Source organism: Achroia grisella, unplaced genomic scaffold (assembly GCF_030625045.1).
Source record: "Achroia grisella isolate CSIRO2021 unplaced genomic scaffold, CSIRO_AGI_Agris_v1 utg1023, whole genome shotgun sequence".
In the NCBI taxonomy this organism is placed as follows: Eukaryota; Metazoa; Arthropoda; class Insecta; order Lepidoptera; family Pyralidae; genus Achroia; species Achroia grisella.
In genome coordinates this window covers 752,446-766,778 of record NW_026712560.1, presented here as the reverse complement: position 1 = coordinate 766,778, position 14,333 = coordinate 752,446, and the positions used below count along the sequence as shown (strand labels likewise).

Below are 14,333 nucleotides of genomic sequence, written 5' to 3'. Positions count from 1 at the left end.
TAAAGAGTTCAATCAAAACATAATTATTCGTGCCCCTTATCTTTAAAAATATAGCTATAGCAAACAATCCTAGATCGAACAGTCGCTTGTTATTCAATGACACGTGTAAATTTTCATGTAACTATTACAAAACTTGTGTCCTATGTTCTATGTGTCCTGTGCCTCTGATTTGGCAGGGAAAATTTGAAAAAGCCGTTCAGTTGTGAAAAGGTAATAAACAGATTAACAGACAGACATTTTAATATTTCTAGTATTAGTATAGAAAGAGATATTTTGAGTAAAGGGTTTTAGTGTTTATTTGTATTAATTGTTATTTCCACACAATTTATGCATATCGAATAGGAGTTATAGGTCGCCAGGACCGTTTGTCTACTGAACACGTAAGCGTACCGTGCGTTGTTAGAATTACGAGTAGGAATTCGCGACCGCTATTTGGCCCTGGGCGACAGGCATTGGCCCAGCAAACACCGTGACACCGATATAGAAGTCCCTAATGCTATATGCTCTGCATTAGCAAGCCGACGACACTTGCACATCGCTACTGATTGTAGTGACGAACGTTTTTGCTATCCTCCACGCGCAGTTTGCTATCGTTTATTTCAGTTCGCGAATATGTAATTGTGGTGCGGTCGTTGTGCAGTGTTTCGTTTTTATCGTATTAAAATATTTTCGTACCTTGTCCTTTTCTTGGCTATTTATTGCGCGCATTTCTGGGGTGCACTATATTTACAGTTGTATCCTTTCTATTCCAAACGCGCAGTGAGACTTAGTTTTCCCAGTTCGTAGCTTAAGGAAGTAATAATGAATAAATGCATTTGAGTATTTATGGTATGAATTTGTGTTGTTGTTTTATACTGTAATTAATAGATAACGGGTACAGAGTTATCCATGTTTTTATCAGTTATTGCTAACAGTGTTGTGGTGGTCATAGTAATCGGTTGATTCATTCGGGCGGTGTTCACTCCGCCGGATGTGAGTTTACTGAAAAATGTGTATATTGCTTTTGTTAGTCGTTCATATCACTGCAATTAGTACAGTATGAATCCTTAAACTATTAGCACGTACTTTTTCACATAGACTTTCAATTATATGGACATTATCAGTGCGTTCATCAGACCAGTGATTAATAATGACTTCAATATCGGAATCAACTTTAAATAGATCAAGGAATAGACCAGTATTGGCCCGTTTCAGGGCTAATGCGGGTAATAAAGATCAGGTTAGAAATGTTTGTCGAGTTTTATTTTTTTTAATTGTGAATATTTTTGTTCTATTAATAACATGTAATTATACAAAAAAAAACAAACAATTATGGCAAAATTATACAGGCCATAAGAACAAAGCAGAAGAATCACTGAATTGTACCAGTACCAGTTGATTTTTTAATAGTTTGATTAAATTGGAATTAATTGTATATTAAAACAATAACTAATACTAACAATAATAAGTTTTATACTTATAATGGTCACCATAAAATACGTGCAGGTGTACATGTTTCAAGTAGGGCACGCATTCTCTAGTGTAGTACCTACTTATATTTTCTGCAATCGACTTCCATGTATATATATATTTATTTTCTCAAAATTAACTGGCTGGATGCTGCTTTTTGAAATCGATAGTATTAATTTTGTCATTATTGAATATTAAAATATAAAATTCTTCGTAGAATACCTTCCTTATAGGACTAAACCGCATAACATTGTATATTGTACTTATTCCATATCTAATACTAGAAACTTGCGGTTATTATCTATGTGCCTTTTGTTTGATTGTATGCAAAACTCGCCATTGTAGTTAAATTTATTATTGTTTAATCTATTATTATCGTACAAAATAATTTATGTAACTGCCAGTAGTTAAGATCCCACTAGAACAGATCCTCTAAAAGTTTATTTAATGAAGTGTAATCTTGTTTATTAAAATGGCCACGAAGGTTAACATCGATTCTTTTTTCTGTGTAAATTTGAACTGGAACATCGGTTTTTAATTTCATGAAAAGTTATCAATTTTATTTCTATGAAATTTAAAATTAGAACGTCATGTTTTATACATATACGATATTGAAAATTACTTTCTTATGGCATTTGTTGAAAAATAAAAAAATACCCATTGGGCTATGTGTTTTAACAAATAAATACACTTATGGTAAACACAATTATTGTATATGCTCATAATTTTAATATTTTATTTTCCTGTAATTGCTAACTTCTTATATTACTAGTTACATATAATATCTAAGTAATAATTTATTGATGCAAAGGATGTTCACAGACGTAGGTAGGTGATGATTGTTAAATTTTGGCTGAACCATCCATCACACTTGCGTAAGACTAACATTGAAATAACGTCATTTTGTATCACCAGTCATTCAAGAGATTTGATCAGAAAACTGTGGGATGTATCCCACTCGATATTCGATGTTGTAACATGTCTATTGTTTATGCAATATTTTTATTCACTTAACTAGCACTATTTATAATGATTAATTTATTATTATCTTTTGCATATACGATCACTATTTCCGGCCCAGTTTGTTTCGTAGCTGCGTGTGCGTTGTAATCGTTACCATGTTCTGGGGTTTGTTTTAGAAACATTGCCGGTTGGTACCTATCGCACGTGCCTGTTTGCCTAAACGACACGTTCCATTCCCAAGAATGGACTGCTTCATGTAGTACAGTGATAAATCACGGAATGTTTCGTGTAATTTAATTGCATTTCTAATTATACCTGTTCTGTTTTAGTTTACCTTATCATTTGTTTGAAAACCTTGTCAACAATTGTTGACTATTTAACTGAAGGAGACTTTGTAAAATAGTCTTTTGTACATTTATTTCAGCCTCCAAGTGGCTTGCTTTGTAAGACGTATTTCAGATGAAGGCTGAGATAAAGCACTGAAATTATAGGGTAAGACGCATGACATCTTCCGGCGTCACATTATAAGGTCAGGTTGGGTCGTGAGTTTGATGCCGCTCCAATTACATAAAAAAATCCTTAATGCATTTAAAATCTTTTGTTGTGCATCCATACTATTCATATTCATTAGCGTCATAAGATTAAACTAGTTATATACTTACTAATACTAAACTCAAAGAAGGAAATTCAATATATTTTAATATTTTCCTAGTTAGCGTGACTTTTAAACCCGATGTTAAAGTATATTATCAATGTTGAACTAGAATACACTTGTTCCCTATTTAACCTACATATATTTATCAGACTTAATGTCCATATGTATTATTAACTTGTTAGAAACTGTTATCGTCAACGATAACTGTTATCCTTAACGATAATGGCACTATAGTCGTGTCTCTATACACTTCAAATTTATGTATAATAAGAAAGATTTTCTAAGACACTTAATTATAATTATTTTTCTTAGACAAATCAAAATAGTCTACATTTTTGATATCACCGTCTAAGTTGCATGTCATTACAATACTGTGTTTAATTCATATAGTAAGACTATCATATGAGGACATAATGTTCGTGGCACTCATCATGATATAGGTATACTTAAAGTGATTTCTTAAAATTTTTAATATAATCCACCAGTTCTTGTCAAGATGCTTCAATTATCTTATCCACAAATTCTAATGTTTATGTATAGTTAGTATGAATGGCATTATCTTAATTGATAGACCACAAACTAAAGTAAAGAAAATAAATGCACAAAAAACAAAGGAAAAGAAAATTCTAACCAAAAATCAAAGCAAAACATGTAAAAGATACGCTAATGATAATGTGCAACATTAATCCAAATCATTAGGTACAATAATACAATTTTCGACTAATTAAATGTATTCTTGATGCAATTAATATTAGCCTCGAATGGTTTGTAATTGCTGATAAAAATTGATATTGCGTCAATATTTGCGATACGTCGTCTTAAATGATTATAGCGCATAAGACATAAAATTTCTAGCTTGATTTTGAAGTATAAGAAACGGATAATATAATGTTTTAGAGTAGGTACATGGAAGAACAGTATTGTGAGACTGTGTGTGAGAACAATTATATCGTGTCTTGTTATTGTAAACAATTAATATTGTTTAAATATATAAAAGTATCCAGTCGTGATTATTATTATTTATGATTTATGAGTCGGAAAATACATAACAAAAAACAATATAATTACATATGTACTTACATGTATATAGTTCTAAAGACCTTTGAGTGTTGACTTTTACGATATACCTTGATAATATGTTTCATAATTTTAACTAGCGAGGTGTCTCGGCTTCATGCGGGTATAATTACTTTGTTTATAGATGAAAATCACACGGGAATTAGTTCAGTAGTTTTTAAAATTGTAGACAGACACGGCGGGATACTGTTTTATCGTATGTGTAGATATAACGAGATTCACTTTACCAATCAGATATCATCAGTACGTTCGGCGCGGTAACATAAATTAACGAATGAAGCTTACCAACTGTTTGCTAACATCAACCATACATATGTTTCTATTTAATCGTATACTGTAAGACAGTTATTATTCTGTAGTGTGTATATTGTATTAAAGAATACATGTTTACCGTGAGTTTGTCCGCGTGAACAAATTTATTCCGTATTTCTCTAGGAATTTCGGGAAATTCTTAGCGTATAACGACGCAGTATACGAAAACTTTATTGATCGTTGCACAAAGAGCACTATTATGAACAAAAGTTTTTGTATAATCAAAGTTTTCAAAGAAAAATCACAAATATTAAACACTAATGGGTTTACAATCCTATTCAAAGGACTGAGAGGACGTGAGATGGAATCTACTAACATTAAACTAGCCTATGACAGTTAAGAAAAATATTAAGTCAAAATTATTTAGATAACAGTTTTGATTTCGATAAAAGTAGTGATGATTTTATTTCTAGTGGCACTAGAAATAAAATCATCACTACTTTTATAGAGTAGGGTCGTTGTTCAGAAGGTAAATATTGTTATAGCAAATTTCAATTTGTACTGAAATTTGCTATAAAAATATTTACCATTTACTATACTTTAAAATTTATTTTATCTATACTTTAAAAATACTTAAAATTGAAAATATGTTATTTCAAAAGCGGGCACGCGTAGCGATTCAAAAAGCGTTTGATATTTATGCTAATTTCAAATCGGGTTTTAAGTCAAATTTAGTACAAAACTTCATAATTTACTAGATCATATAAATAGACTATTTGAGTTACAAATATGTTAAAACTGAAAGTAATAGTACAAATATTATATATTAATATTTTTTTACCTGTGGTCATTTTTGAGTGGAGTTAGCAAAAGGTATAAAAATATACTAATTGATGTGTTCAAGAAAACAGGTACGCCTCTATTTATAATATTACATTTTATTGCCGTTTCGTTTGTGCTTGCTTCTGTTTAATACTGTTACTGTGTAACCACATCTTTATTATATCATTCAACAAGTTTACGGTTCAATAAACTTTCTTGTACATTACAACAAGAATAATGTAATTGAATCCTTGTTCAATTTGTATTAGAGTAATTGTTTTTTTTTTTTACAAATGTTCAATCAATATGAACATTACGAAATGAGCAAAAGACTGCTATATGATGTTAACTTAATATTGTGCCAGATGTAGTTCAAAACAGAAATTAAATATATAGATTTTAAAAATACTGCTGTATATATAAGAAGTGTTGTGCTTTTTTAATGAAATATGGTGGAATGGCAATGATTAATATATAATCTGAATTTATATAAAATTCCAACAGTCGTATTAAGGCACCAGTCAATACTTTTTACAATTAAAAACTAAAATTGAAAGCATTTTTATGCTTGCTTAGGTAAAATAAGACATAACTATATAACATAAAATTTATATTATTACTAGGTATTATGTTATAACGCCATCTATCGAATAATCGCGTTTACTTGAGCAACTAAGGCATGCTTGAGTGCACAACAGAGCAAGTGTGAAACCATAATATATTTTCTATTGCTATTATGCTATTCGATTAAGAAACTGTATCTTCCTGTTATTATATGCCAATAGATGTCGTTTCATTATTCCTCGAAATGAAATGTGTATCACTTTAAGAGACATCAGAATTGGTAAATTTACTACATGGCAATGATGTTAAGAATGCTGTTCTTATCACTGCCATTTGTCAAGTTTGTCACAGATGTTTAGATCAGAGAGATTATGAATTTTGAACATTTTCTGTAGCTGATTTGATAATTTTAATAAAGTATATTACATCAAGTACCTAACTCATGGCGTTATCAGGATATTTATCTGGTATATTTTATTATCATTTATAAAGTCCCTTGTTCGATGCTTCGACTTTCGCATACGATGATCTCTATACTTGCAGTTGTTCAGTCGATATGCAATTAGTTACCATAAAGTTTGAGGAGACTATAAAGATATTATAATGAATATTGGTACTACAGAAAAAAGCTATGGATTTGTTGTAACTATAACTAACTATTAAAATGTATGAAAATGTTGTTTTCTAACAGAGTTGTAGTACCGACGTTTCAGTGACACATCATTATGTTGCAATATGTAATTTGACTTAATAAATGAATTAATAAATAAAAAGCTTCTGATAAAGCTAAATTACTCATTGTAAGATATAGGCTCAATACAAAGTCATTAGATTCAAAATCGGCATCAATAAGATTACTTTGCAAATTCCAAAAGAAAGGTGGTTAAATATAATTCGCACAAGTGAAAGCTTTACTTATATAATATTCTAGTACATACTTAACGTATTGTATGTATGTATGAAGACTACTATTGAGTTAGATTAGTAAATTATTCCGAGCACATCGATTAGTGACCGACATACTTGAAATAACAGTCACCTAAATTAAATATTTACAGTGTATGCATGTAACACTTATTATAATTATTTATTACATTTTACGTTGCATAAAATGGTTAACACTGCCGGCGGAAGGACCTGAAAATCAAGTTTTACTTACTTTCTACAACCTGACATATTCAATACATATATTAACAAAATATCTTAATACACGTTTATAATTTTTCCGTACGTGTATTCGTCACCTAATTAGTGTTATACGAATAGACCGATTTGGATGAAATTTTGTGTGTGTGTATTTCGATGGGTTAAAAACACAAAATGACCCTGTAAATGGGACTGCTTTTCAGACGGTATATCGTCTGTCGGTTTTTTAGGTGTATTATTTAATTTCTCTAATATGAGTAAGATTTAGTAGTAATATAATAAATTTAAAAAATATGCTCTATATATAATATATTTCATTTAATATGCTCCTGAGCATATACCAAAGACATAGAAAAAGAAACTAAAAATTAAAAACATTAAAATATAAAAAACTCACGACTCTAATGGATGGGGTTAGAAAAATAAGAAATTAACTATTCGGTATTTTTGAATGCAACAAGCATATACCGACCAAATAGCGACCCCTAATGCACCGAAGGGTTGCAGAGAAGGTCGCAGGATTGAGGGTGCGGTGGCGCCTGCGCGTTGTGACGGTCGATCGCTAGATAACAACACCGCCACATGCGACTATCACGTGCTTATTGCATTTGTAAAGTCTACATCAGCAAATAAATAATACTCTTCTCTAATGCTATACATATAATTATTATTAGTCGATATATTAGTTAGTTGCTTTCAATAAGCCAACGCAGTTGATAGTATTAACGCGGTATAGTTTGGACTGACATTTTGATAATTGATTTCCGAAAAAATTTATTATTTAACCCGGATTAATCCGAAATAGTACATGAGATAAAGTATCTAATGTACACATTTGTTAGAAACAAAATGTTATTTGTGGGCTTGTGTTGTTAATCATGTGTCGAGACATGATTGTAAAGCAAAGTATTCTCTGTACCTTAAAAGTATTTCCGCTAATAGTCCTCCAGCCGCATCAATCGTCGTCTTGGGGTCAGGTCGATGAACCAAATGTCACTTCCTTTAGCTATTCAAACCCATTGATTTCACTATGTAACTCACAGACGATAAAACATTGCGGGTATTGATATAAGTAGGTGCTGTGTACGCTGTGTCAACTTTGCGACTATTTGTCATAAACTATTTCGAATTTGATCTCTTATGCTTATTAGTAAATCACCTACTGCTTTACTGTATTCACCAGGATTATTGTATCTATGTCTCTATTCTGAGTAAATATGTATATGTATCTTATCAGACTTACAAATATCTAGGAAAAAATAATTACATATCGAAGAGACAGAAGTCTTTAATGTATCGATAACAAAAAAATATTAGTTATAATACAAAGAACGACATTTATGAAATGTTATCTAAAGTATTAGGCGTTTATAATGATAACAATATGTGCTTGTGGATATATAAAAAAAGACACATTAAATGTAATCTAGGCATTTGTATATAGGTACTGTACATCTTTGTTGACCTTGACAGAGAACAGACGGCAGGCAAAGTAAGCAATGCATTCCCAACCCTCGAGGCGGCCAGACGTGTATTTCTGAGATACATTGGGGTCGGTGGCGAGTGTTGGTGTAGCGACGGCGGTGTCGAGTGCGGGGTGTCGTGCGACTCCGCCCGCGCGCCTCGTCTGCTTCGCTTGAGCTGTCAAACCGCCTCCGACGGGCACCCGGCTTGAACGCTCTTACTTCAATCGCTGCAACTTGCGATCGTATCGTAGTGCGTACTCGGTGACTCACAATCTGTGCGTGATTTTGTTACATCGTATGACGGAGTTGACTCTAAGGAGATGAACGGCAGTACGACGACGGTGAATAGTGGCGCCGTCAACGGTACTAATGGAGCGCTCAATGGCATTGGTGCAGCTCCACGTACCGCGACACTTGGAACTCCTAGTAGTTACGCGTACACATCCAGCGGTTCTCTACTCGGTCGCGGTGGCTCCGCCAGGCCGGTTCCACCGCCAATTTTGCCCAAGTATAGCGGATCTTTCAGTGCAGGTAGCACAACAGGTCTGCGGGAACGAGACAGAGAGGGTACAGGAGGTTCACATCGCTTAGCTAGCCTTGAAAGATTGGCTCTACGACAAAGAATTATCGAACAAAGTTCTAACAACCAGGTGGCATCCCTTAATAATACTGGCGCAAGCAGTAGTGGGCCCACCTCTGCTACCGTCACCCTTACTGACACGGCTACGGTGAGTCCCCTTGCTAGTACATCTTGTACACCCTCAGACTTTTCCCCTAATCATCTAACGCACCCCGAAATAGGGAGTTATCGTTACTTTAGCTTGGACGACCCCATGTTGCTTAAATGTTTTTATACGTGTTATAGGTATCTTCTACATAATGTTCCATAATTCGAAGCACTTCAAGTGTGCCGCTAGTAATAAACACTACTGTGGTTTCTAATATACGCCCTACAAATTATAAAGAGTTTAATTATTTCATAGTGTTATATTTGAAAAGAATAAATGAAGTATCTGAGTTATACTTTAATGTGAAAGCTGAATATGTGCATTATTGTTTGCATTGAAACTGATCTAAGTACATGTTATCGTAGAACAGCTAATAGTTGGTGTTGGCGTATGTTACGTTCAACAAGTAATCGGTGTTTACATTATCATATTGTCTGAGATTCAGTTAGTTTAGTTAATAGTTTAAAAATTTAATGAAATTGATTCTCGGGCAATAAGAATCCCTAGTCATTACTAATTTCTTTAATGAATTAGACAATTGATATATACATATACTTCAACAGTCTTTTTTAAATACACATGAACTATAGTATGCTAAGCATGATAATCACAGATTAGTTTTGAAATACAGTTAGATACATATTTTTATATATGCTCATTAGTTTCTCTGTTAACGTCATATAAAAACAATTGAAGAGATTGTTACGGCGAATTCTCAAGTTAGGTCAATCTAACTGGCTACTTAAAGTAGGTAGAATTTATTTTTTCAGTGAGTAGATTGTTGAGATACTAGACTGTGTATACCAATACACAATTTAAATTAATATTTATAATAGAATGATATCAATTAAGTTTTAATCTAAACATACGTAATGTAATAACGTTAACTATAATAAATATTAACGTTTTAAATAAAACGATAAAACCGTATAATACTATAGTATGGAAAATCTGTGTTTAAACATAATATATCTTGGAACTAGACTAAAATTAAATTTTTACGTACCTATTTTGCGGACGGATACAGTAGTTTCATTTAATATGCAAAAATTGGCTTAATCCTGCCTTCATTGCGTTTAGTGATTACGACTCTATTCTTAAGTAGGTATATATAACTGAAAGTTTTGTTAAATATTTTACAAATGCGGATACTTTAAACAAAATGTATCAAAGTATAAATTCTTACTAATATTATAAATGTCAGTCTGTCTGTCTGTCACGATTCACGCTAAAACTACTGAACCGATTTAAATGAAATTTGGTACACAAATAGTATGGATCCTGAAAAGACTTGGCTACTTTTTATGTTTACATTAAGTTTATGTTAAGTTTGTTTAAGGGGTTGAATGGGGAGATGAAAGGTTGTATAGCAGGATCATCAATTTTAAAGCTAGAACCTTGAAAGTATTTTTAATACCATTATTGCCATTCATCTTGGAGCTTTTTGCAAATAGCTTCTTTATTATGATATTTAAAAATATTTATAATTATGTGTCTTATTTGTGATGATGAATTAAAAATAATATCAAGGTCACTATTCCGCGTGGAGTCGTGGGCACAGCTAGTGAAGACATAAAAGGAATATCTAATAGTAACTAAATACAGATCTATGGCTTTATCTTCTTTTCTGTTATGGTTTCACAGATTGTAATTAAAACAATATGTAACTAAACATGAGCAATTTATATATTATAAATTGCTCATGTTTAGTTACATATTGTTTCATAAACAGCATAGGGGAAACAATATACATCCTAATTTAAATTTGGATTCATTGTAATTGCAATTATTTTATCGAAGATGCAGCACATACCTATATCTTTGTCATATTGACTAAACATTTAATTAATTCTTCGTTAATCAAGTCAAAAAAGTCATGGTCACCATCTTTGCATAATAATCTAGTGCTGTCGTGACCAGCATCCCGAAGGATAGTTTCCTTGTTTTTTTTTATGTTTAAACTTATTCCATCCTAAGGAAGGACATGGCTGGTATGGCATCTCACCATATTCCCACGCAGTTCCTTATGTGATAGGACTGGTTCGGTGTGCGGGAGGGGTAAGCGGGTGACTGACCCCATGTCTACAGGGTTAAAAATAAACTCCTACAGCGTCGGCCATTCTGCTCGCATGTGTCGAATTCACTAAACAGACATTAACTGTTTCATGGTCGCACCATGACCTGATCAATTTTGAAACGTTTCAGCTATTAGCCCCCAATATTGTTTTATCGTGTCAAAAGCTTTATGTCGATCATTCAAGTTTGAATCGAGCGTTAAGACGTTTGAGCGTAAAATGTTTAGACTGAAGTCAAGTTGATGGAAGTGTAGGGCAATGATGTTTATTATACATTTGAAGTTAATGTAAGTTATGGAATGATATTTTCTTAATGAAATGTTTAAGATTTAGCATTGTATTTTGTATATTTTATCATATTTTCTAGATTCTCTTACATGCAAAATCTACAATCGTATATGCATGACCTTCAAACGTGATAGCGATAAGCATAAACTTACTCAAGAGTAGATCTCTAGAGCTCTAAGAATTTCTTACAAATAATATTTTGTTGTTTCTATCTTAGTCCTGCAAAAGTAACCAAAATCAAACGGAATGTTAGTTATATCTATGTTTTCTCCTTTTAAAATTTTTACATTAGAATATTGTATATCTTTATACTTAATTTATACTGTTAATATAATATCATTCTCTTGTAATGTAATTAATAATAATACCATTTAATTCGTGGAAAAAGCTTATGTTATTGACATATCTATGCCTTCTCCTTTTTGTGACATTTAATATTGTATATGTATATACTTGATTTATCTTTCATTCTTAAATTGCTCATTTAATATAATATAATTCTCTCGCAGTATAATTAATAATGATACCATTTATTAATTCATGAAAAAATATTAATTTTCTTGAACTATTGGAAAATTATAAATAATCCTCCTTGAAGGGATAACCAATTTTCGTTTTAAAATTATGTTAACGATTGGCATTTATGATGATGGTTAGGGAAAATTTTATCCCGGTCAGTCGTGGTCACCCAGATAAAGTCATGGCCAAATGACAAGTATTTTTTATAATTTAACAAAATAAATAACATTGAAATGTTTAATTATTATTACAATAAGGAAAGTGTACACCATTATAATGGTATATAAATAATCATACGAGTAAACCTTTTGCAGTTAAGGTTATTTGTAGCCCAGATGAGTTGTTCGACGTACTCGTATAAACTTCACTGACTGTTTCTTTATCAACGTTACCAACAATTTTCTTGGAATGCTCGTTATCGGTTGTACAGCCTTATCTTATATTTACCTAAATGAAGCTATTCATTTTGTAAACATATAAAGGTCAAATATTTTATTATGGTATATGCTTTGTCCATTAATAGAAATGTAGTGAAAAAATAATATTGGAAAGTCTTTGAGAATATACATTTATTGAGTAAAAATTTCTGGTCCAAATCATGTATATTATATATGGCGTATAATATAGTATTGGCGTTAATACTTATTAATTGTAAATTTAATATTGTTTAAATCATCTGGCAAAAGCGGTTGGGTCACGTTCTCCACTTGCATTGTTTACAAAAAGCTAACTACTCTCAAGCAACGTCCAATTTTCGTCTTTCATACAATGGTATTATGATTTAGTTTGCCCTTCCCAATATAATTTGTCTTATTTGAATCGAACGCGATCGGCCCTTGCTTTTGTGTGTTTGTTGGCCATAAGTGTGACGGGCTGGATCCTTTTCCGTCTATACATAGATATAGCCATAATTAACTCCATACCTGAGTTGGAGGGATCTTATACACACAAGTTGCTTTTTTAACAGATTTTACGTAATAAAACATATATACGTATATCAGCGGTCCTAATAAGAAATGAATTATGTATTGTATTATATATTTATATTATATTTAGCTAGAAAAAAAATAATTTCAATTTAATAATAATAATTTCAATTTATTAACCATACTGTCAGATAATTAATTTTTAAGTGATACATGATTCGTTATAGAAATTAATAAAAGATATATAGCTATAGATATATCGTATGTACAAAAGACGTATTTATATGTAGAATTGAAGGTTAACCTCGTGATCAACTGATAACTGATAATGATTTAGCGTACTTACTACCTTAGCGTTCATTTTCGGCCCGTGTATTCGTCCCGACGCGCTCGCCTGCCCCGCCGCACACAGCCGGCAGCCGGTATTGCCAGTAACTTAACCTCAAAGTGACAGTCGTGAATGGTGCTTCATATTACAACTGCTTATTTGTTTTAAAATATCATTACAATGGCACACACTCGCAATTGTAACTAGTGACTGATTACTTATAAAATTTCTTATAGGTTTTACTACCTATAATACAACATCCGGGGACGTGCATATTTGCATCGAACCAAGTAAAGTCGTTAAGATATGCGGCGTGCATGTGTAGTGTTAGTGTTTGTGATTGTTGTTTTATATGCTCTACAAGTAACCAAAGTTATGTGTGTGACAAATATGTAAAATGTGCCGTCGTAGTATTTAGTGTCGTCTGAATTTTTTACACTATCGTTGTCAGTTCGAATGCCAACAGAATGGCAAATCGTGCTTTTAATAACGGAGTAGTAAACACAAAGTTAGCTAGATGTTCAAGTAACGTCAGCGACGTCACCAATGATAAAGCTAAAGCTGGATGGACCAGTCCTCGCGATATCTGGAGGAATTTATCACTACGAAGGAAAACCGAGGTGACTATATATGATATTAATAGAAATGCAATACAGATAAGGTTACTGAACGGACCCAGTTATTAGTAGCTGCGACGGTAGGAAATTATTGATTTTATATCAGCATCGGAAATTGCATTGTAGTTACTGTACATACATAGGTGATTGGCGTAATATTACTTGTATAGCGCCAACTGTGTTGCACCAACTAGCTGCTTCTTGATACGTCTGCGCAACAAATAATATTTTTTATGAATGAATAATAATGTTCTATATCTATAGCCTTTGGACGCTTCATGTAGTGTTAGTGAATTTCATTTTCTTCGAAATTTTTAATCTACTTAGGTTACTATTTTGCTAATACACATTATTTAACTCCTCTAAATATTTATTTTTGACTGCGTACAGTATGTAATATAACATGTAGTTTTACAAACTAGATAGGTTTATCAGTTTATAAATGTCTATATTGCAAT

At 32.1% G+C, this 14,333-nt stretch overlaps 1 protein-coding gene across 3 annotated transcripts in view; it reads left to right on the top strand.

Annotated features, from left to right (window-relative positions):
* The first annotated feature begins 925 nt into the window (after window positions 1–925).
* Window positions 926–14,333, top strand: part of LOC131841315 (septin-7) — a 34,817-nt gene continuing 21,409 nt past the window's right edge. The window contains exon 1 of one of the 3 annotated variants that reach the window (XM_059189791.1): window positions 926–1,219. In XM_059189791.1, coding sequence (XP_059045774.1) covers window positions 1,130–1,219 — 90 coding nt within the window. In that variant the 5' untranslated portion in view covers window positions 926–1,129. Of the gene's footprint in view, window positions 1,220–8,423; window positions 9,123–13,460; window positions 13,879–14,333 lie in introns of those variants that run through there. The other 2 variants (XM_059189671.1, XM_059189726.1) reach the window with 2 other exon arrangements.